Source organism: Uloborus diversus, chromosome 6 (genome assembly GCF_026930045.1).
Source record: "Uloborus diversus isolate 005 chromosome 6, Udiv.v.3.1, whole genome shotgun sequence".
In the NCBI taxonomy this organism is placed as follows: domain Eukaryota; kingdom Metazoa; phylum Arthropoda; class Arachnida; order Araneae; family Uloboridae; genus Uloborus; species Uloborus diversus.
Genome location: NC_072736.1, coordinates 42,551,048 through 42,577,377, shown reverse-complemented (window position 1 = coordinate 42,577,377; position 26,330 = coordinate 42,551,048). Strand labels below are relative to the sequence as shown.

At 32.9% G+C, this 26,330-nt stretch overlaps 1 protein-coding gene across 1 annotated transcript in view; it reads right to left on the bottom strand.

Annotated features, from left to right (window-relative positions):
- Positions 1-1,240: 1,240 nt before the first annotated feature.
- Positions 1,241-26,330, bottom strand: part of LOC129223741 (calcium-independent protein kinase C-like) — a 60,486-nt gene continuing 35,396 nt past the window's right edge. The window contains exons 12-15 of the mRNA XM_054858099.1: positions 24,901-25,039; positions 20,655-20,843; positions 7,993-8,139; positions 1,241-1,417 (exon numbers count right to left, since the gene is read on the bottom strand). Of these exons, the coding sequence (XP_054714074.1) occupies positions 1,241-1,417; positions 7,993-8,139; positions 20,655-20,843; positions 24,901-25,039 (652 nt within the window). The remainder of the gene's footprint in view (positions 1,418-7,992; positions 8,140-20,654; positions 20,844-24,900; positions 25,040-26,330) is intronic.

The following is a 26,330-nucleotide window of genomic DNA, read 5'->3' as shown; positions in this document are numbered from 1 at the left end:
AAAAAGCATCAATATCATTAGCTTTTAAGTTTCGCTTATAAAATAAAATATATAAGTTAATTGATTTCACAATTATTTGATAATTGAGACATATTCTTGTTTAAAATTATTTTTTCCTTTATTCCCTCAGTCACACAACTAAAACTCTATAAACAAGTTAGGATCAGAAAAAGGAGTAAACCTAAAGGTAAACAAGCCTTCTGCAAGGGTTAGAAAACATTGAGAAGAATAAAATGATTCTCTAAACAGAGACTGGAAAAGAGGATTTATCAATATATTTGTTCTTCAGTTAAAAAAATTATATGCATTTGAAAATCCTATCTAATACTAGCTTAAGTAGCCTCCAAAGTTTCTTGGCAGTACATGCAGGGACAGTTTAAACTACTGCCTTTATATCTTACATATGTTAAAGCAATACGTGACTACATACACTGCCCACATAACTTTGTGAACACAAATAAGCATAATAACAAGTCCATAAAACTTTTGAGAAACAAAAAGATTTCATTTCTATATTATATATATATATATATATATATATATATATATATATATATATATATATATATATATATATATATATATATGATGAAACAAAGAATATCACACAAACATGTGACTTTTCCATTACACAGCGAAAATTTCTCAAAGTTACCAGAATATTGTTCAGAATGTAATAGCACTTTTTTCCACACTGATTAAACTTTTGTTCCCACATAAATTGCAAAACTAATTCATAGTAAATATATTGCATACTTGCATAATAGGAGGTATATAACCTCTGGTATGAAAAAAGAGGCATGGCATTACTAAGAAGTCCAAAAAGCAACTTCCATTCTAGGTTCTTTATGTAACACTTATTGCATAACTATGAACAAAGGGTCTGGTTATAAGCAACACAGAAACCATTTCGCATGTTCTGACAAAACAATTAGGTAGAAATTGCCATTTGATACTTCATTTTTCAAATGCTCTGTAACATAAATTAGAAAATGAATACACAACCTTATAAATTGATAAATAGCTAAAACATGCAGCACAGTGCTTTGAAAATAAATAATGATGAACACTGGGCAACAATGTGAAGAAGAACCTATATCAGTTTTCCTATGAATTAATACAGTTGTGCAGAGGCCAACCTGAACTGTACATGAAAGTGGTACAGATACAAAACTAATGACTAGACATTTCACACAACAATTAAGGGATAAGGACAACTATACACAATTATTATCAGACACTATGTAGCAGGGCCGTCACATACAAATTTGGCAGGATTATAATCTTCATTGACAAAGGAAAACCCTCGAAACTCTTCTTGATTGATGTTTCGTAATACTTCCGAAGAGACTGGTGTTAATACTGGCTCCTCCTTGGTAAAGTCTTGATCAAAATTATTAACATCCCTCTTAGTTTTCTAAAATACAAATCACAAGAAAATTGTTTAAATACATTTCAAAAGGGTTGAAAATTTGCAATAGTGTTGACTTCTCAAAAAGAGAAGTTAATACACATTAGAAGTGAGACATAAACATAACAGGTTCATCATACACATAAAAGTTATCTAAATATTTTGCTTCCTAAGAGTATACTGACAGCTTTAATATTGTACATTCTTCGAACTGTTCTATTTCTTGTTAAAAAATTTTTAATAAAAACATAACACTCAAATCAAATACAAATAACGTATCATGAATTACTCAGTGCTTGCATGCATATTTGAAAGTTTCTACTGCCTGTAAAGTAAATATTTGAAGTCTTCTTGCATTACTGCAAAGGAATTCACGTTTATCAATTAAAGAGAAGTATTAAATCTGAAAATTGTCAATCAGAAGGAGTTTTACAAGATGCACTAAAATTCCACTGGACACTAGACCATCATTGGGGGGTTTTGGTTTCGGAGCCGGAAGTCACCAAATACCCAAGAAGTACACGAGGAAGACATACTCATAAAATTAATGGATCCAAAAATCCTGAGAATGGTCATTCGCAGTTATTTTGGGTGCAGGGTAATGGAGATCCTCTCTCCTTTCAGTACCATGCCAAAATTGTAGAGGTATCAGTGACCCACTTGTCACAGCTTGCATGACATTTAAACTTGATAAACCAACTAAATTGTTAGGTGCGGGGATAGCTGGGAAGTCAACCCGCAATAAACACTTCTTTCTGGATTGTTCACTTTACAACAATTATTTTTCAAAAAGTGAATCCTGCCTGCAAAAACTCACTGGAAGATTAAGACTATACTAAAGCATTAAAAACTGCAGTGAAGTTCTTAAGTGAAATTATTTCTTGTATTGTTACTAAGTGTATATGGTGCATATCTTTCTTTACTAATAGGGTCATTCCATACAAATTCAACGGATGAGTGCGCTAGACCATTTTTAATTTTTTTGAAACTCATATCCCAAAAAGATGCATATGAATGATGTTTAAAACCACTTTTATTTTTTCTCTAACCTTAACCCTTGCTTTTTTAGAGGTCATCAAAAGTCATTTTCGTAGTCAAAAATGGGACTTTTAGACCTTTGCATTTTGGCCCAAATCTAATTGAATAACATTCATGGCAGAACATTTTGCATTTTGATGTTAAAGTACATTAGATAATAGTCTCACACACTGTGTTATGTAGCTATAACTTAATAATTAAAATAATGGCAGCAGGCCAAAGTTCAAGGTCAAATGTAAAATTTTTACTCATTTCAAAGGGTCATAACTCGCTTAGGGGATAAAAGCACAAAGTGAAATATGGCAAAAACTATTCACTGGAGTCACACTAATGAGAAAATGTAGCTGCAATTGTGTGTTTGTTTACCCTTTATAAATTACAGTCCCTCAAAGATCAGAAAATTGAGAAAAATGATATTTTTAGATCCCTGTAAACCAAAGGGGGATGCAATTAAAAATAAAATTTCTTGGCCAATTGAATATTCCATTCAAGTACTATACATGTTATACATATTGTTTTGTGTATTTGGTTTTTAAAAAAGATACAGGTCTTTGAAATTTAGCAATTTTGCTAGTTAATTTACGCACTAAAACAGAAATAAAAAGTTTGAAAACTTCATTGCACTTTCTTAAATGGCCTATATAATATATTATACTGAAAAAACATATTTTAAGTATAAAAAAAACTATTTTAATTTGATAACTTAGAAATATTTGGATATGAATGAATAGTTTATACTTGATTGACAGCTTAAGTAGTTAATTTATAGACTATCTACACACCCAAATTTTCAATACATACAAACATACGCTCTGTACATTAACTTACGCAATTTGCCTAAACACGTGCAAAAGCATTATCTACATAGTTGAAAGGAAAAAAAAGGTACATTTTTCATTTCTTGCTTCAGTGTAGTTTTAAGAAAATGAACTCACACAGCAGTACTATAGTTCTGGTGGTGACACAGCATGTGGTGTACTGAAATACTTTACTCAAATACATAACAAAAATAGAAAGAACTTTCTTAATTTATGTAATCACAAAATGGATGTCAACTTGAGAGCTGAATGGCATTTCTATGCAATATCACACGGTAATGGACATTGTAACAGAATCAGAAGAACCGTTAAAAGAATTGATACTACTAAGACTAGCTTGCAAAGAACTACTAGAAGTTACATTTTAATTCCTACAGAAATGTATACCTTCTGCATTTTTGCTACAAAACATTGCATGTATCCTTGTGAGCATTCAGTATATTAAACTAGCTGAAAAAATGCTGCAAGAAATGTTTGACTCTGCAAATAAAATTCCCAATACAACATTTAATCACTGCTTTGTGCCACCGTATTTAAATATTATCACTGTAAAATTATTGTCCCCTAGCAATAGGTATGAAGAATAGTGTGTTACTAAACAGACTATCAAAAGAAAATGCCCATTATTGTCAAAAAAGTTATTACATAGCTTGTGTTGATCACTAAATTTAGAATCCCTGTCATTGTCTTGCTCCTAGTACATTTTCAAAGTATCAAATTATGAATGTGCCTTGGTAAAGCATTCTAAAACACCATATACTTGAGTCACCATTACAACTTACTAGGTGACTACCAGGTGAGTTCATTTTTTCAAACTACACTCAAACAAGAAATAAAAAACGCACTTTTTATAATTTAAATTTTGTATATATAATGTTTTTGCATATTTTTAAGGCAATTTAGATATGTTAACGTACAGAGCATATGTTTGTGTGTATTGAAAATTTGTGTGTGTAGATAGTCTATAAATTAACTACTTAAGCTGTCAATCAAGTATAAACTACTCATTCATATCCAAATATTTCTAAGTTATCAAATTAAAATAGTTTTTTTTATACTTAAAATATGTTTTTTCAGTATAATATACTATATAGGCCATTTAAGAAAGTGCAATGAAGTTTTCAAACTTTTTATTTCTGTTTTAGTGCGTAAATTAACTAGCAAAATTGCTCAATTTCAAAGACCTGTATCTTTTTGACAAACCAAATACACAAAACAATATATATAACATGTATAGTACTTGAATGGAATATTCAACTAGCCAAGAAATTTCATTTTTTATTCCATCCCCTTTTGGTTTACAAGGGTCTAAATACGTCATTTTTTGTCATTTTTCTGATCTTTGAGGGGCTGTAACCAGGGTTGGCCGGATTGGACCCAATTGGGTTGGACCCAATGGGTTTTTTTTGAAAAAACCCATTTAAAAAACCCATTATTTAGCATACTCTTGGGTTTTTTTAAATTTTCTGAGAAGTTTTTTAAAAAAATAATTAATTTAAATACATTTACAATTTAAACTTCTTTTTTATTTCTTCTTCACCATAGACAATGAATATAAAAAATGAATTTTGAACTTTAATAGTATTTCTTAACTCTTAAGGGCATTAAAAAATACTTCAAAGATTTTAAATAAATATATTTAACTTTTTTCCTTCAACTGGTCAAAAATGAACTCAAATTATCTTGATTAAGTCCTGTCACGTCAGATTTTCTCAATATTTGCAGATTGTACAAAGGATACTACTTTAGCTAAAAGGCTCTCATGTGAATTATTTTCTGCAAACCAACACGTCACAAAACTCGAATAAACAAGGTATATTTTTTAGAAATTAACAGGTTTTACAAATGGTTGGACAGAAAACAGAATAGGATGTAGTACAGTATTTTCATGATCTTACGAAAAAGTTTAATATTTCTTACTCTGTACACAGAAATAGAAAAACATGTAACATAAAATTCAAAGAAACGTCTTGATTAAGCTGGAATTCAGTAAAAAGGGATTTAAACTACTTGAGGTTCTACAGTAGTTTTGCTTAACAAAATGAAATACAATAAAGTAAAATACAAAAAAAAAAAAAAAAAAAAAAATGTAGAAATTAAAAACGAACAAACGAACAATAGATTTTATCACTCAAGAAGTAACTTTGCCTTAACTGTTGGTAATCATGGAAACTAAAAAAATCTGAAACTTCACCATTCTTGGGTTTTGTCGTCTTTTATACTTTTCTTCAGAAAACGCTGAATTTTCCAGCTTTTTTTATCAAGACAATTTTTGTGCTTTGTCCATATACTTATGCTACAATATACTACGAGTACCCCACCTTTCCCCTAAAAAAAGACAAAAAAAACCCACATTTCTTTTTAAAAAATCCAGCTTTAGTTGGGGTTTTTTGGGTTTTATTTTAAAAAACCCAAAAAACCCTGGGTCCATGGGCTTTTTAAAAAAAACCCGGGTTTTTGCCAACCCTGGCTGTAACCAATAAAGGGTAAGGAAACACACAGCAACAGTTACATATTCTTATTAGCATGGTTCCAGTGATTAGTTTTTGCCGTATTTCACTTTGTGTTTTTATCCCCTAAGCGAGTTATGACCCTTTGAAATGAGTAAAAATTTTACATTTGACCTTGAACTTTAACCTGTTGCCATTATTTTAATTATTGAGTTACAGCCACGTAACTCAGCATGTAAGACTATCATCTTATGCACTTTAACATCAAAGCGTAAAATTAACTGCCATAAATGTAATTCAAACAGATTTTGGCCAAAATGCAAAGGTCTAAAAGTCCCATATTTGAATGCGAAAATCACTTTTGATGACCTCTAAAAAATCAAGGGTTAAGGTTGAGAAAAAATAAAAGTGGTTTTAAACATCAATTCATATGCATCTTTTTGGGATATAAGTTTCAAAAAAATTAAAAATGGTCAAGCGTACTCATCCATTGAATCTGTATGGAATGATCCAATAATAAAGCTGAATGTCCCTCTGTCTGTCAGGAACTCTGTGACGCGCATAGCGCCTAGACCGTTCGGCCGATTTTCATGAAATTTGGCACAAAGTTAGTTTGTACCATGGGGGTGTGCACCTCGAGCGATTTTTTGAAAATTCGATGTGGTTATTTTTCCAATCCAATTTTAAGAACAAAAATATCATAAGATGGACAAGTAAATTACGAAATTATCAAAACGTGGAACCGTAACATGGGTACAAGCCAATTGGCGAGAAAATTCACCATACATTATTTGCAAATATACAGGCGAACCAAAAGACCTTTTAATTTTCTATTACGGGCAAAGCCGTGCGGTACCACTAGTTTAAAATATAAGCAAATGTTCCGTTCTGAAAAAAATATTGCATTCATCTGAAAACATGATCCACATGCTAGAATCGTTTCAGAAACGAAATAGGGACTAAACAGAGCTATGAAATAAAAGTTAAGCTCATTTATTTAATAACTTTTAATCACACATCTAAACATTGAACCTTAGGTATAAACTTGATAACTGTGTGCAGGTGTCATAAGTACTCAAATTCCACTGATTTTGTTTTCAAAAATTGCGAGAGGAATGAATTTACTCTTGACGACATTAAACCAATTACTGAATTAATGCCTTGTTGCTGAGCTGCTGTTGTTGCTAAAGGTATGACTACCAAATACTAACTACATATAATATTATTGTACACTATAAATTTAATACAACCTCCTTATTTCATAATTGACCAGCGTGGCCGGATATTTTTGAACATGTGTAATTGTTATTAAATTGAATATTACCAGTAAAAATATTTAGAAATTTTTTTTCTGCCTTTAAAATAAATTCTTTATTATAATGCCAAAATTATATATAGGGTGAATCTAAACTCTTGGACAAAACTTTAAGGGGTATTAGAGGGGAGCAGAAGAAACAAGAATCATATCGAAACATAATCACAAACGAAATGCATACACCTTACATGTACACAAAGCCTGAAACTGATGGATGCAAAACAGGTCACATTTATTACACAAGGACGATTTTGCACAAAATTTTAGTTTTTAAGAAAGGTTTAAAGCGGTTTTTGAAATTTGCGGCCTGCAGCTGTACTACATGGGTAACAATAACAAAGACCTCATTGTCGCAATAACAAACACTTTTGACGAAGTTTCATCAATCACAGCACCTTTGTTGCGAGTTGCGACGCGTGTATTAGAGCTACTAAAGGCCGTAACTTTCAACAACGACTCTAAACCTTTCTTTAAAAATTAAAATGTTGCCTAAAATCGTCTTTGTATAATAAACTTGTGACCTGTTTTGCATACATCAGTTTCTGACTTTGTGTGCATGTAACGCATTCAGCACTGCGTTTGTGACCATATGTTCCACATGATTCTTGCACCTTATTATCCACTCAACATCCCTTACAGTTTTGCCAAAGAGTTTAGATTCACCCTGTATAAGTATCAATTCCAGACACAAGAATAAAAATAATTCCCAAAATTTGCAATGTATTAGTACTGGTAATTGTATATGTATGTACGTATGTGTGTGCATATATATTTATATACCATAGGCAGACTAGCTCATTGTGTGTTCTTTTTAAAAATCTGCAGTTTATATAGTAGTTTCACCGAGTTTCAGGCTGAACTTCTAAGGGGTGTGGAGAATTTTTAGAAATTTTTCCACACAAAAAATTGCAATGAGCACAAAACTGTTGGCAAAGAGGTTCTATAATTAACATAACTTACGATTTTTGGTCTGAAAGGAGGTTTAACTTTTCGAGCTTCAAGGGCTTCCCAGTCAACATCTTTAAAAAATGCATGATGCAGGATGGCGTCTTCACATCCTTGAGAAGTAACACAACCTAGACGTTTAGCAGGATTCTTAGTCATAAACTGAAAAGAATAGAGAAACTAAGAGTTAGTAACACTTAAAAAAATTATCAAAAAGGCAAAAATAACATGAAAGGCAAATAAATTTTTTGTAGCATAAAAACTTGCACATATGTCCTAGTACAAATTTTAGCACAAAGAATGAGGCTCAAAATTTAAGGATTAGAGTAATTTATTACTGTAAAATCCCGATTAGGAGTTAAAGTTCTTTAGTTGTTAAAATTAGGAAATAAGACATTAATTTTAACATGGTAAATCACAGTGCTGCTAATAATGCAAAGGGCATACGAGCAATCCCTCCAAATGACTAATTTTCTTCAGCTGAATTCTAACCAAATTTTCACGAAATTATAAGCTTAACTCATTGGGGACAAGATTCTAAACCAGTTGGGTTGTGGCATTGAAATTAAGAAAAAAAAATGTAACTTGGTAAATGGCAGTATCATATATACTAGTGTTCACCCAGTGGTCGAAATTCGACCATATTCATAAATGAATATTTGAGAAAACATGTATGAATTTAACTAATTCTAACATTTTTATTTCTACTCTTACTCATGTTTACTGCATATCTGGAAGCATACAATTTTTATATGTACACAAAATAAAAAACAGTAATAATTTATTTCAATTTTGCTTTTTGTCTGTTAATCTCAAAATATATGGATTAAAAGGGATATTTTAGAAATGGGGTCGTTTCCGAAATTTTAAAAGTATTTTTTTTTTCTGAAAGAGCATGCTTAAAAACAAAGGTTTTAACCATTTTTTAAATAATTTGAAATAATTTAATATTTTTTTAACTATTATTTTAATTGATGCACAGATTGAAATTCATTTTTTACGCTTCTGCACATGGCATCAAAAGCGATGAAATGCCATTCACTGATGTCATTGGCGCACAGCGCAAATTATCATAACTTGGAAACGTTGTTGACAGCAAAACAGTGGCGCCGACTCCATGGGGCCTGAGGGGGCCCGAGCCCCCTCAAAAATATTTTTGAGGGGGCAGAGCCCCCTCAATAAATCAAGAAAAGTATTAGTTATATTTTGCTTTCTAAACTCATAAATTTATCCTTTATTTTTCTTGCTTGAAGATAGTTTACCTTGTAAAATACATTCAGTAATGAGTTAAAACAAATAATTACTACGGTAGTAAGCAGGTTAACTGAAAACGAGTAGTGTGAATAATGATGGTGTTACAGTGCTGCAAGCACACTTAGAATTTGTCACAGTGCTCGAACTAACGGGTCAAATCTGTTGCCGGTGGGCAGCGCTGCGGCGAGCTCATCTAAGTGTTGCTGATCTGGAAAAAATATATGAGGGTTTGATTTGTATGTTAAATGGGATGCGTGATAGTTCTGAATACTTTTGGGAATTGTGTTTAAAAGAAAAATCGTTGCAAAATGATGATCCTTCGCATCCTCGGAATCGACGTATACCAAAGTATGAAAACAACGAAGCCAGTTCACCGCACGCTTTCAAAATCCCAAAGGCAATTTACATTGAGGTTTGTGAAATGGTGCAATCTTGCATTATTGGGCTGTTTGCATCAACTGGACTCACACAGATCATTGCAGTTGAACAAAAGTGCTTTGCTTTTATTTAACAGAGGTGAAACAAATTTTAAAAAATCGAATTTTCAAAAATAACCTAGACATTGAGAGACTGCGTTTACACTTGAATATGTTAGCCGGTATAACTAATGAAAAAACAAATGGTCTTAAAAAAAACATGAGTAAATTAAATTACCTTTTTACGAAAATACTGTATGTGTTTGTATTTATTTTTTCCTTTTTTCAAAGCCAAAAAATATGTGTCAGGCTTGTCGAGTTTTTGGGGTTCTAATGTTGATTACATGACTTTACAATACTTAAAAAAAATTTTAAAACTCACTATTTTTCATCTCAAATTTAGAAAATTCCCCAGGTCCCCCCCCCCCCATTTTTTTTAAAAAAGTCGGCGTCTCTGGGAGTGCCTTTCCATTCAAGTCAAGTGTCCTTCCTACCTTATAATATCAATGCTTTGCTACGGCACTGCACGGCTCCCCATAAAATAGAACAAAAAAATCTCTTACTAAGACAAGTGATATGATTTAAAAGTTGAACCAGAAAATTTGTAAACCAATTTTTAGATTCTTTTACTTCGAAAACGCCGTGTCACATACTGTTTATTTGTTAGAATTATACACACTAGAAAATATGGCATTTTCAAGGTTCAAAAATCTGACCTTTATTTGGGGTGGGGGACCTCCGAGGGATTACATAACACCCTAAACCCCCGGTGATGTCCAGCCCCCCCAATAATTTTTGCAAGTCGGCGCCCCTGCAGCAAAACGTAAAACTTTTGCTTGACTATGGAGTAGCGTGCCAAAGTACGTCACTTGTAACGTCATAAAGACCACGCTTTATTTCCAAAAATCAAACATTAAAAAATAATAAAAACTGACTGTCGGGAAAATAAAAGTTTTTTCTGACTCCACGTTATTTCTTTTGCTTATTCTATCAATTTCATTGACTAAAAGTAGCACTTTTAACTGAAGAAAATAACCCCATTAAGAAATTGGTGTGGTCGTCAAATTCCTGGCTTGAATAATTTTATTTTGGATACCATGTTGTTTTGTGCTTACCCTATGCAAATAGACATTTCCCTACTCTTTGTTTACATATGAAAAGGAAAAAGCTTTTTCGCACTGGCATTGGAAACAAAAAATTTCACGCCAATGGATAAAAATCATCAATCATCCAATTTTAGAATGGAATGAAGCATCAAAACTCAGTTTATACGTAAAACTTCTGCGTGAACAATATTACTTACAAAACTTCTACTATTATTGAGTAATTTGCTTTGACATCGTCATTAGAAATATAAATTTCCAAGTATGAAATGAACGAACTCTACTCGTGGCAACATATAACTGTTCATTCGAAAACACTGGACGTTGCAAAAAAAGTACAATTGGAAAAAAAGGTCGTCTTTGAGATTTGATTATGGTTAAGGGTGGTGCATGTCACAGCTTTCAACTTTCGACCCTCTCCCCCTTTTGTCACAAATTTTGCACTTCACCATACTCACCTTACCCTTCTACTTCATTTTAGTCACATGTCACGCTATTTTCCATAAACATTCCTTTTAAAAGAAAGCTTGTTGTCACATTCTCCCCATTGTATGCCCCTCTTGTCATGTTTTTCCTCTCCTTTGTCACAAACTGTTACTATTTCGTGAACCCCACTTTAAAGCGGGACTTCATCCATGGACAGCCCCTATTTTGCCCTATGCAAATAGACATTTCCCTACTCTTTGTTTTCGTATGCAAAGTAAAAACATTTCTCGAGCCGCAATCAGTACCAAAAACTTAACGCCAATAGATGAAGAGCGCCCGCCAATTTAACAGTTATCGAAATCTTCCCGAATGAAATGATCCTGCAAAACTCAGATTATACGTAAAACTTCTGCATGAACAATGCTTCTTGTAATAAGATTATTATTGAGTAAGTTGCCTTGACCTCTGCTGTTAGAATTATTAAATTCCAAACAGTCAAATGAACAAATCCTACTTGCTACATTAAAAATTGTCTATTCAAAAATACTGGACGTCGCAATCATAGTGTATTTCTTTAAAATATCGTGTTTGTGATTTGTTTAGAGGTTTAGGAGAAAACTGATGAATGCACTTTTCAAAATTTTTGATGCCTCTACCCTTTGTCGCAAAGTTTCACACTTCACCATAAACCCTCTTCCCTTTGCCACATGTCATACTGATTTTCATAGACGTTTTTATATAAAAAAAAAGCTTGATGTCTCATTCTCTCCATTGTATGTTCCTCTTGTCATTTATTTCCTCCGCCTTGTCACGAATGGTTACAATTTAATGAACCCCACCTTAAAGAGAGACTTGATTCGTAGTCAGTTCCTTGCAAATAGACATTTCTGTACTCCTTTTTTAAGAATGCAAAAGAAAAATATTTCTCACCCTGGTATTGGTGCCAAAATGGATAAAGTTCGCCAATTTCACAATGGAGTCGTTTCCAAAATTTTAAAAGTATTTTTTTTTCTGAAAGGGCATGCTCAAAAACATAGGATCTAACCATTTTTAAAATAATTTGTTTAAATTTAATATTTTAAAAAAATTACTTAAATCGGTGCACTTTCATTATTTACGCTTATGCCGATGACATCACAAATGATGAAATGCCATTCAGTGTTGCCATTCACAGAGCAAAATATTTAATTTGCACTTTACTCACGTGTATTGGCAACGATATGGTTGATAGCAAGCGTAGAGTGCAATTTTAATTCGCTTCTTGATTATCATAACGTGGAAATGTGGTAGAAAGATGCGCCAAAGAGCATCATTTGTGACATCATCAAGACCACGCCTTGTTTGAAAAATCTGACATTTTAAAAAAACAATTAAAAAATAACTGTTGGGAAAATGAAAGTATTTTCTGGGTCCTTGTTATTATTATTATTATTATTATTATTATTATTTTTTTGCTTATTCTACCAATTTTAGTGACAAAAAGTACTACTTTTGACTGAAGGAAACAACCCCATTGTCTATGTGAAAACACTGGACGTCGTAATAATACGCCAATTTTATCAAAAGTTTTGTGGTGATAACAAATGCAGGTATTATTGGGAGCTGGAACTGAAAGCCGTCCCTCACTCCGTAAAATGATTTATCTAAATATTAAAATCGTGAAAACATGATCAAAATGAAATTATTTTAAATGCCCATAGTTACTTAAAAAGCCTCAATAATAAAAACAAATGCAAGTATTTCATTTCTTTATGCTCAAGCGAAAATTGGCAACAACACAATATTATCCAGCAATTTCTTCACGCTAACTATGTCGCGTGAAAAAGCAAATAAAAATGAATTTTCACTAACTTTTAATTGCTTCTAGCATGTTTTCTAGCCATTTTAGCGGATTGGCATTTTCGAACGGTAAACCGTGTTTTATAGTATTTTGCACGAGCTTTCCAACCATACCAAGCTCGAAGCGCTAAAATGCATTTTTCATGTAGAAGGAGCCAGAGCATTTTTTAAGGAATTTTTACTAGGCAACACAAGTTTTATCATAAAGGCTGTAACATTCCCAATAATTTTCCTCTTTTTTCAACAAACGTGAGCATATATCGTCGGCGTCGCCTCAAAGTAGTATTTCTGTAAGTACATTTTGTTCTGAGGTGACTCCTTGGCACTTCTGATTTAAGAAGAAGCCGATATGAACCTAACGTAAGCATAATATTAACTCCGAAGTAAAGGGGGCCCAGGGGTTTCTCCCCCGTAAATTTTTCGAATTCGTAGTCTTAAAAACGCATTTTAGACGATCTTTTGTAATGTTTGGGGAGAAGAGGTTTGATGGCGCTCACTTGTCTGTTTTTCGAAATTGTAGCTCTAAGTGTTGGCCTTTAAAGGTAGACCAACGAATGTGGAATGGTAAGTTCGGGAGAAATGAAGCAATGGAAACTGAATTTCAATTTAAATAACATTTTGTTCAAAAACATGTGTAAAATGTAAATAGGCAAAAACAATCAAACATTTATAAAAAGTAAATCCCCTATTAACAATTCACTTAAAATAATATCCCCCCAACAAACAAATATCACAGAGAAATATCACAAGATTCAATTACTAAAAAAATCCTCAACAGTTCTAAAACGTTCCTAATATTTTTAAAAATTTACCCTACGCCATGCCACAACGATGGTAGCTGTCCAGAAAACTATTTTAAATTATCATACCACTGGAAGTCCATACTTTAAACTTGGCACACATAACAACGAAGGCAACATCCATCTGTCGGATGTTCAGACGAGTTGAAAATGTCCACTCCTGGACAGCAGACCAGAATCCATGGTCAATCAATCCCAGGCACACCCATGCCACAGAAATAGCAGCACAGGAAATTATTTGCCTAGCTTCAAGCAAAACAGGAACCTCCATTAACAGAGGCAGCCTCACCATATAGCGTATTCAATCCAGTCCGACCGGCTCCGAAATCTAATATATGCCAGACGAACCTTCCGGCCCTGTTATACCTAATACTTAAAAAACATAAACTCTTCAAATTTATATTCCTTAAAAAAACTCCTTCGTTACTTGTAGGGCACTGTTTTAGAACATCCTGCACTGTTAGCAGGCTATTGAATCTTGTTACAACATATCTGAAAACCTTCACGTCCTCTGCGTGGATAAATCAATCTATTCGAGCACACATGCTCAAATCAAAACACACCGTCTGCAGAACGGAAGCAAATCATAAGAGATCGATTGATTGATTGACTTTCTATTTAAACCTTCTCTGTTACCCCGACGCAATGACATGACGTCGTCAAAATTTACATTTGTTGCATCTGAAAGCAACTCACAGTTAATCCTTTAACTGTTGCTATTTCTTAAATTTACTTTCTTGACTGCTACCAGCAGAAAGATCCTCAACTCCTGAGGCCTGGCGTCACTTCCGCCGATGGGCGAAACACATGATTGACTTGTTGGGTGTTTAATCACTTGGGGATTTCTCACGCTCAGGATTTTATGCACGCCGGGTAATTATATCTTTTTAAACTGGGAATCAATTTCTCAGACAAGTTTAAATTTACTGGTGAGTTTTAAACAATTAAAATACATTCTATCTTTTTACGAAATTGCTCCAAGAACCAAAAATATAGGCTTATCCCAACACTAAGAATGCAGTTTTAGGCGCTCTTTTTGATGATGTTAGAGGGAGGAGAGATTTGAGGGCCCATCCAAGATAGTTTTTCTGATTTGGAATCTTTGAAATACATTTAACTGTCTTTTGTAATATTAAGCTTTCGGGTGCGACCCCCCCCCCCCCCCCGGCCGTTTTTTGAAATTGAAACCTTAAAAACGCAAACGTTATGTCGAATAATGTTCAGAAGAGGGAAGTTCGAGGTTTTTTTTGTTGCAATTGTAGTGCTAAAAACGCAGTTTAATACAATCTTTTCGTGATGTTACGTTAAGGAGAGATTCAAGGGCCCGCACCAAGAATTTTTTTTAATTTGCAGTCTCAAATATGCATTCTAATTATCTTTTATAATGGTAGGGCAAAAGAAATTTGGAGCGCCCCCCAGGAAATTGTTTTGATATTGTAAAATTGTAGCTCTAACAAGGCTGTTTTAGACGATTTTTGGTGATGTTAAGGGGAGGAGAGATGAAAAAATACATCCCAAGGAAATTTTTCTAATTTATAAACTTAAAAACGCATTCTAGACTATCTTTGGTAAGGTTAGGAGGTGAAGAGGTTCTGAGGTCTACTCCCAAATTTTTAACAAATTGCAAATGTAGGCAATCCACAGGGGTGCTCATCCCCCACCCTAAGAACAAGGGTGCATCCCCTTAAATATCATAAAGACCCCCACAAAAGCAAGAGCCCCCCCAAATGAGAAAAATACCCGTCAAAGCACAAACACCCCCTAAAAACTTCAATGGCACAATCTGCGCCATGACCCTCCCCACCTTGGTAGGCACCACTGCAATCCATGATTCATGAGCAGATTTTAGAGGTCATCAATTTTTCGAAATTGAGCTCCAAAAACATAGATCTTGAAGACTTTCAATGATGTTAGAGAGCGAGGAGTTCTCCCCCGGAAACATTTTGAAACTCAAGCGCCTAAAACAAAATTTAGGCTGATCTTGAACTATATTGGGGAAAATGAGGGGGGGGGGGACTCTCCCCTGGAAACTTTTACAAGTTCTTTTTTAAAACGCAGTTTTTAGACGATCTTTGGCAATATTAACAAGAGGAGTGGTTTGGAGGGTCCCATATCAAAAAGGGAATGAAGAATAATTATATAGCACTCACAGCATAAAGCCAGTTTTGCAGGACCGAATTTCCCAATAGGCAGAGTTTGCAGCTGCCTACGGCGGCAAAATTTTCAGGGGCGGCAAATTTTGCTTTAATCACATGTTTTTAAAATTAATTTTTTAATTCTTGAAAGTAAAATATTTGCATTCTTTTATTTTCCACAGAGACCAATTTTCTTGAAATTTAATAATGATTTCTTTCATACACCTAATAAAACTTATTATTATTTTTTTTTAAATTTTTAAACTTGTTATATTTTTTTCAAAAGCGGAAACTTTGGACTCTTTGCAATGTAATCCAGTAACAATTACTAATGCAATACTAAGTGAGTGAACGTAATAACAGAGGAAATTATTCAAATCCTTGATTTGTAGATGAAAAAAAAAACATTGTAAAGATGCTGTTATAAAAAAAGATAACTGATAAAATGGTTAACACACAATACATTCAAGTTGAGTGCTCATCAAAGATTCAGCTATATCGATGTTAAATATCTAAGCTAGAGTTTTGACATCAAAACACAGTTGCGATCACAAGAGCACTAATACGTAACTTTTTTTTAAAAACAAACAGAATTAATTCGGAAAGTCATCGTTTTTTCCCCTGTTCTTTTTTTTTTCTTCTAAAATCAAAAAGACTTTTTAAGCAAACGATGACAAATAATTAAACAACAAAGAAGTTTGTTAATTAATTCTGAAAATAATTATGCTGTCTTATGTGAAACATATTAACATGCTTAGCATTTTAAGACAAATCTCGCTTTCTGTTTACGTCCCCATTTTCTATCATTATATTTTCCCTTATAGGTTTAACTCATGTCTATATCATTTTTCGGTATTTAATTTGCGTTGTCATTATAAGGAAATGTTTTAAAACTTCAAAGAATGAAAGAAAACATATTTTATGAAACTATATTACCATGAAAAAATAATAACATGCTCTATTAATTGTTACTTGTAAATAAATATACATATTGAAAATATTATTGAAATTGGTCTTATATGAATCGTTTAATAACCTGCCCAAGAGCAATACTTGAGCCATGAACGATGTACAAATTAAATAATATAAACAGAGGCGCGTCGAACTAAAATTTTTGGGTTTAGGAAAACTTTAATTTCACCGATTTCTATGTTGCAATATTATCTACAAATTTGCCGAATCGTCAGCAAAATTTGAGGAACCCGGAATTTTTGGGGAGATCACTGTGACATCCCATCGGGGAGCCCCTGAATGTGAAACGCATCATTTCTTAATAAGCTTGACAGTTTAAATTTATAGAACCCTTTTTTTCGCATTTTTAAGTGAAAGAACTTTTTCTTCTTTTAGGGGGGGGGAGGGCAGCATATTTCAAATCTGCCTTGGGGTGGCATGGAGTAAATTCGGCCCTGCAGTTTTGTTAATATTTCTAAAACATATGATCAGGGCCGCAAGCAAGTAGCTAGAATTTTGTTAAGGGGGCGGGGGTCCAAGACGGAATGAACTTTAAAAATGGGGGAACACTGAACAAGAAGCTTTAGCTGTTAATTATATTAATTAGTACTATTTCAATTAAAACTACAATTATTAATGCATGATAAATAGCTTCAAATAATTAGGGCCTTGATATAGGCTTCCCTCAAAACCATTCCTACAAATGTGAGTGGGACGATTTCCAGAAAGGTTTATAATGGCTATTCATCATTGTTGACGAATGAAACTTTCCCGAGGTTCCCTGTCTTCCCTCAGGGAGCAGACTGATCGGAGAAAGCCATGGATGTTGAGAAAAAGATAAGTAAACCAAACTAGGGCCTGAAACCAAACTACTTTTGCTGTCCTAAGTCAGCGTTCCTGTACACAGGCGCGAAAAGTTTATCGGCTATCATCAAGGGAAGCGCTAATGAGGCGGGGTGCTAATCGATTATTTAATCTGACGCCCATTGCGAAGTGACTCTGGGTGGCCCGTCTACGGGCAAAGCCTTTCCACAAGGAAACAAAGCTTCCTTTCGGCATGTACTAGTCAGCGGTTTTAAAGAAGACGAGAGGCTTCCTTAGGTTTTACAAAGATTTGAAAAACGTTTACAAAAATGAGTGAACCAATCTTGGATTTTCCTATGTCGCCCAGTGGTTTGATTTTGCATCTTCTAGGCGACAGAATTTTTTCACTACGCGACATTGGTGTCGCGTAGTCCCTATGTTAAAAAATGCTCTGGAAAGAGCTGTTTAAAAAATCAATTAAAACTTAATGTTTCACGCTTCCAACAATGAATTTCAACAATGGAAAAGAGATAAAATTGAAATTTTTGAGTTTCGCTAAATAAAAAACGTTCATAACTTTTTTCTAGTGGATTTAGGTTATTGGACCTTTGGCATCCTGACAATTTCTTCGTTAGGAGTATTTTTTAAAGACCTTTCCAACCATATCAAATTCGAAAAAATTGGACCATCCGTTCGTGTAGAAAGAGCCATTTAGGACGAAAATGCGTTTTTTATTAATATCTCCGTTAATTAGCGTTCAATTTCAAAAAATTTTATTGATGACACTAAAGCTCCGCAATAGCTACCGAACAAAAAAAGAATGAAGGAAATCGGTTCACAAACAGAGGAGGAATCGGTACCGAAAGAAAACAGCTTGCCTATTAATATATAAAGATTATCAGGGATGTGCTGACCAAAACTCGCTTTTGTCGTAATCTTGGGAGCAGGAAAATGGTGAGTTTGGCGCAGTAAAACGGCGAATTTGGAGCAGCCTGCAGCAGTAAAATTGCAAGTTTGGAACAGCCTGGAGCAGTAAAATTGCAAATTTAGAGCAACGTGGAGCAGTAAAATCGCAAATTTGGAGCAGCTTGCAGCAGCAAAAATTTTAATTTTGCATCAATTTGGAGCAACTACATATATTTCAGGGCTAGAAAAATTTGACATGCCCCGCCGTGCACATTTGTCTAAAAAATACATTCCCAAATAAAATTTTTACATGCTCAGTTTTTTTATTGTATTATAACAAAAATATTTGAATTTGTCATACAGCATTAATCAGACACAAAATTAATAATGAAATTACGATGAAAAAAAAAAGATTTTGAGAAATGATGTCATAAGAAAAGGAATTTTAAAATACATGTGAAAAAAATATGAAAAATGTGAGAAAAGAAAAAAAAAAATAAAAAAATAAATAAAAAATTTGAGACAGACTAAGAATGGAGAAAGTGTCTGAATCTGAGAAACTTGAAATGTTTGCATATTCGTTACCAGAGTATTAAAATTCCCCATTTTTGCTATCTCAAGAGTCGCCAACCAAAATTAAAGATCGATTTTCTGTCCTAAAGCAGAAAGAAACCCAAGATTAAAAACTGGGTGAACAATATTAATTTTTACTATTTGGATGCAACTTGATTGATATTTTTGAGTGGGCGTGACAAAAAGACGAACTTACAAGCCCTCATATTCTGAAAACAAAAGATGAGAAAGGTTGAAAATAATGATCAACACAAAATTTTTTAAGTCAAAGGAACATAATCACATAAAAAATTAAAACAGTTAAGTTTTTCAAAAGTGGATGCAATCGGATTTTGAAATGCACAAAAAATTGGGACCAAGTCAAAAAATCGTAAAAACAAGCTCTAAATGTATAAACTTGGTGATATTTTTCAAAAACTACCAAATATACAAAAGGAACTGCAACATTAATTACAAAATTGCACTTTTGGCGCAGGTTCGCAATATTCTGGTGCAGAAAAGTCCATTTGGAAGTCTTTTGGAGCAGTTTGGTGCAGGATCGGTGATTGGTGCAGCTGGCACATCCGATATTATTTCCCAAACGTGTTTTTGTGGGTACGCCATGAATTCTTTAATTCTTCACCAAACTTCAAAAGTAAATCATCAGAGAAAAATTACCAAACAAGTCACATTTTTGATATTATTAAAAAAAAAAGGGCTTTTAAATTATTTCTGTCAAGCGAGAATGCTTTGCATGGGTCAGCTAGTATTACTTTTTTTATCAGTAACTTCAGAACTTCACCTTTCTCCTTTATCTGTCATTTGTTTTGGAAAAATACCACACTTTGATCCAATTTGTTTTTTTATGTTAAGCAGTTTTCTTTCCTGTATTATTTTCATGGTAAAAAGTTACATTTCTAAGTTCAGAAATAAGTTTTCTAGACTCTACTAGAAAAACATTCAATTTATAAATAAAGAATCCTATTTGCGGAAATTCACTTCTTGCTTTAGAGTGTGGAGCAGATTAACCATAGGAGGATTTACTGTGCAGCATATGTAAAAGTGATAAAATGAAATAAGAATTTAAGTTTTAGGTTCAAATCTGCCACAAGAAGGGAGATGAAGTTTAGGTATTTGGGCATTTATGTAATTCAAAATAAAGATCCTCCCCACGCACCCCAATAATTTTAAAATTTACCTGTGCGTGAAAATTCTTTGCAGTTCAGTATATAGATGGGGAAAATGTAAAAATCAATAATTTTTTAGATTATACATTCTCACACAAGGAATAAAGGATAACAAGGAATAAAAATTTAGATATTTGAGCTGTTTTCTGGCAAAAAGTCAAACTGATTAACCTTCAGGATAAGCACACAATTTAGCACTTTTAAAAACTTATTTCAACCAGAGGACACGAGGAAGAAGTTCTTTCCAAATATCAGAGTAACTTCTTGCACCATAGTCAGCAAAAAAAGAGAGAGAGAGGCTTACTCCTTTTAATATAGAAACTGCTTCTTTACTAAGCCAGACAGGATAGAGAACATCATCATGGAGTATGCTTTCAAATAAATCATCTTCATTATCAGCTTCAAATGGCGGTTGCCCGGCCATCATTTCATACATAAGTACACCTAGAGCCCACCAATCCACTGAAGGCCCATATTCAAGTTCTTGTAGAATCTGAAACATGTGATTATTAAGTTTTTGATTCCAGTTTCACAAAATTAAAATAATTAACAAAGAACATTTTTGTCCAACTAACCATTACAAGAGTAACATAACTTGAAAAATATTCACTAAATTTGCTTTCATATTATTCAAATGAGGCTTTTTATAAATTAAGTTATGGCTTAGAAAAAATTTGGTGAAGCAACATTGTGGCATATAAAGCTAGGAAAAGATAACTTTTTTTTTCCATTTTATGGGTTTACAGTAGTTCAAGTTATCACAACCAATCTGATGGCGATTACAAATACAAATGTGACGACCAGCATTAGGCTCTGGGCCCAGCTAGGTTAATCCTAGACAGTTTAGTAGTGTCCAACAAAGATCAATGGCCCTCTTTAAGTTATCCACCTCCCTTGATCATTACCGCCTCTTCCAGTAAGCTGTTCCAAGAGCCCAGACCCTACTAAAGTATTAGTTTTTCATCACTTCCTGGTTAGCCTGAGATTTGAATAGCTTAAAACAATGACCCCTCGTTCTGCTTTCTGTGAAAAATTTAATCTATTAACATCTTTCATTTTGATAAATTTAAACAACTGAATCATGTCCTCTTAGACTCAACTTTGCTCCAGCCTATACATATTAAGCCCATTAAGAGTCTGGTATCATAATCTAAATCAGTAAGTCCCCTCACTAATCTAGTTACCCTTTTTTGAACCCTTTCCAATACAGAAATATCTTTCTTTAGATAAGGAGACCGAAACTGACAAATGAGGTCTTAGTAAACTCCTATATAAAGGCAGAAGAACCTTCCTAGATTTGTAAGAAGGTCTGAAAAGCGTAAGAGTTACCTGAAAAGCAGCTGAAACATTTCTCTTACGTACTAGTATTTTACTTAGCTACTATTGAATCGTATAAAAATAATTTCACTTAATCACTGAAACAATTTTTAACTGATTATAAGTGTATTTTTACTCAATGAGTTTGACGTAGATTTTTCATTTATTATCAATTTCTTAAGAAAAATCCCATACATGCAAGAAATTCAACATTACTGTCCATTTTTATTTAAAATTAGGCTTTGAAAATAAATATCAATGGGCAGGGCCGTAACCAGAAAATAATTTCAGGGAGGGTTTAAAAACTTTCATGCAGTGCTTTGCGCTAATGTTCCAGTTGTCGGCTTATCTATTATGAAAGCATTTAATGCAATTAATATACATATGAAAGACCTTTCTGTTTTGGAACAATATTTTTTGGAAATTTTTAAGTATAATCAAACATTTTGGAAGGGGAGGGGGGGATGAACCCTAAGATCCTACACTGCATACAGTCCTGTCAATAGACTAATTATGAAACACCTTTTCTTTCCACTTCCTTTTCATAAAAACCACTCTTAATCAGGGTCAACATGCTCAAGGTAAGACGGTTTTTTCTTTTTTAGGTAAGGCTTTTCAGAAAAATTCATTTTTTTCATTTTCGGTTAACAAAGAGATATACTTAATAGAGAATTATTATTATTACTTTGGTAAAGTATCTAATTAAAAATATCATATGTTTTGAAGCCATTAAATTTGTATTCAGCATTCAAAATATATGCAATAAATTTGATATTTCAATTAGAAATAGCATGTCTTTTTATTTTTTAAAACAATTAGAACCTGCAAATAAAACCTTAATTTACAAATCACAGAAAAATCTGTACAATACTAATTCCAGGACATAAAAAAAATTAAATAACTAAAACATGAGTATATACGTAACATGGGTTGCAAAGATAGAATAAATTAACAGGTAAAAATGAATTTTTATGAACAAATTACAAAAGAATAAATTTAAAATGAGGTTTAAATACTTTAAAAATAACAAAAACACTGGTCTCCATAAAACAAGTCAAATGCAGAAACCATTATTATTTACTATGTATAAATAACTATCTGCTTAATATCAGATTTTCTGCATAACTTTTAGGTTTCAACAAAATCTTTCATTTGCCCAAATAAATTTGTTGGCACAATTTTAGCTTTTCCTTAAAATTATTCAAATTCTTTCGAAAACCTGAAAAACGCTTCACAAGACTCTTGGTATTACTTAATTCAGTAGATTGCAACAGAACCGCATCTCATTACAGTCAAAAATTTACAAAACAAAATCAAAACTTGACCGAATTTTCAGTTCCTGGACCAACTTACTTCAATAAAGTTTCAGTTATTAATTAATATGTTGATGCCCAAAGAAGGATGCTCATCACCATTATAATACAGTAATAATTGTTGATTGCAACTAAAACAATTAAGAAAACGAAAATATAAAACTGATGGATTTTCTTTTCAAAATATGTTTTTCTTTCTTATGTTTTAGTTGCTTTTTAAATCCTATACAAACTGCTTGTACAATTTCAGTAAATTGCCAAAGTCATGCCTTATGACTAAAAAAAAAGGTTACAGTATTAACACAGGAGGAAGATTACTAACATGAACATCCTAAGCAAATGCCAAAAGATAACTTCACAACTAGCATTATCAAAATCTACTAGAAAAATATGTTTGTGAAGTAAACAGAAAACATTAATAAAGTAAATTGATTTTTTTAAAAAGAAAAATGAATAGAGAATATATATATATATATATATATATTTTTTGTGCGGATGTTTGTGACACCATAAGGCTTTTAAACGACTGGACCGATTTTGATCAAGTTTTTTGTGCATAATTATGTGGCAAGCATGGTTTCGAAGCGCCATGGATCGAATCGGAAATGTTTCTGTTAACTAATAAATTAATTTAAACATTGGATGATTATATCTCCCAAATGATTCATATTTATTTTGACCTATTGTTGAGCGAGAATTGCAATAAATATTTAACCTGTTGCCAAAGGACAATAAGAAAGCCAGCTCTGCTTTTTGTAATGAAATTTCCTACTGTGATATGTCAATTGAAAATAGATAAAATGTAGAGAGAGAGTAAAGCCTTCATTTCTCCTGAAAGCAACGATTTTATGTCCCGAGATATATTTTTAAGTAAAGTACTGGAAGGTTCACACAAAACGTGTGTTCTGTTGTCGTAGTTGAACCATGTGACTGGATTGGTGCTTCAGGTGTTCTTCACCAAATGATCAGAAAGTACTGTACCAAGCAACATTTGTTTCTCGGCTCAAATCCATCTGAGTTTTGGCACCAATGTCAAGAATACTTTAAGGATTATCAAACTAATCAGTACATTATTAAAGGGAAAGATGATGGAATTTAAAGACGAAACAAATTTTATTTTCGTCCACATAAATTACAACAGGGTAGTTCTGTACACAAAAGATCAGTGTAGTTATCTTTTGTGGAAAGAACAAATTAGGCAATATATGAAGTTTTAAAAGTTTTCGTTCAAAAGATCGGACTGCTAATCGGTCGGAGTTAGCTTCGCACACTGATCGGCTGGATTACAGTAACGTGGTGATTTGGCGACTTTGGCTATAAACAACAGAGTTGCGTGATCATTTGTTTACATTTTAAAGCTGCTGTTAATGTAATTTATTGTATTTTTTGTTAATTTGGTGAAATATTTCAAATTGCAAAGAACTGTTTTTTGTTTTTAGAGAGTGTTAAGTCATTTTAGTTGAAGAATTTTCATTTTACATCGTAAGGGGGGGGGGAGGGAGATGAGTGATTTTCGCTTATTCAGAGAACTATTTCTACCTTTATCATTTTTTTTTAATGATATCCTTTCGATTATTTTATTCTTTTTCATTTGGGGAATGTTGCAGCGAGATTTCCCTGATTTTCTTTATTTACAAAACGTTTTTTACAGGAAAAACCGGTGAATTCGAGTAAAATAAAAATAAAACATACATCCCATACAAATAAATATTACTTATTTTAAATCCACTGTTGAGAGAGCTAACATCATCAATGTAAACAACTGACCATTACAAATTATACTAACATTAGAGTGTTTAATGATCAAAATTTTCATTTAAACAACTGCTGGAACATAAAATAGAATTTTTAACAAACTATAAGTAAAAAAAAAACAATAAAATGCACTGAATTCGAAAAATACATGTAAAGTAATCATACTTCAGGTGCAATATAGTCTGGAGTTCCGCAAAATGTAGTTGTTGTGTTTCCATCAGTGATACCTTCCTTACACATACCAAAATCAGCAATCTTGCAGTGGCCTTCACTGTCCAATAATATATTGTCTAATTTCAAATCCCTAACAATTAAAGCTTATTAGAATTGGTAAATAGAATTGATTTTCAAAAATATAAATATTGAAAATCCAGTTCATTAAACATAATGGCAATGTAATTAATCCTTGAGACTTTTTATGGTGGGTTTAAAGCACAGGACTGAGATGAATTTTGTATAAAATATACATTGGGATGATATTATCAGGTACCACAATCAATATAACAGTTATATTTAAAAATTTTGAAAACAGCTTGATCCAAAAATGTATTTTTTCCCTCATTTTTATTTTATTAACTAGAATTTTCTCAGAATTAGTACTAATTATGAAGTTTTCTTACTCTCTAGTTTAAGCAACATTTAACACTCAAATTTTGAGTAATATAAGTTATAACCTATTTTATTAAATTAAAGAACAAACTTGCTCACTGATATTTAGTGATTAAAAAGGTTAAAATAACTTTTTTGTCAAAACCATCACACTAAATATCTGTCTTTTCATTCTAAAAATGCTAAGTCAAGGTAAAATGTTCGAAACTACTCAGATGCAAGTTCAGTGTTAGCATTGTCAGCTGCATAAAAGAGAATACAATTTCAAACCCACGGGGGAGGGGTCTGGCATAATTTGCAGCTTTGAAATTTTTAGTGGGAGGGGGATAATATAAGAGGGTTTTTGGTCTAATTTTGGGGTAGGCCACTTTCTTGCAGGAGGGGTTTCCAATCCTGCTCGGGAGATGGGAACCCCTGCCGAATACAAAGCATATTTTAACAGCATAAGGAAATTCTTGTACCTGTTAACTACATTTTTTATAATGCATCATAAGCAACAATTTGCAAAAAAAAAAGGGGGTGGGGTGGGGTAGGTGCAGATTTTTAAGATATACATAATACAACACAAAAGTCAATATATTTTTTTTAATGTAAAAAGTGCAAATGTATCAGTTGACAACAAAGTGACTTTTGTTGAAACGCAAGCAAAATAAAAATGGCTCTGCTTTCTGAGCTTTTAAGTTTGTTTTGATTTGAGCTGAAACATTCACTGCCTAGTTGACGTAAAAGGCACAAAATGACTATTAACCAAATAAACATTTACTAAGACCCTTTTTAATTAGATCATCTGCCTTTCAGGGAGATGCAAATGAAACGACTGTATTTCACGTCATCTGCGATTTCTGCAATGCAAGTTGTAACAAATCTGCGAGTGACGTGGTAAATTTCAACTCAACTTTGCGGGAGGAAAAATCTCGCCACAAATATTCTTGCAAGAGGCGCTAATGGCGGATTTGTTGTAGCATTGTCATATTTTTAGGTGTTGA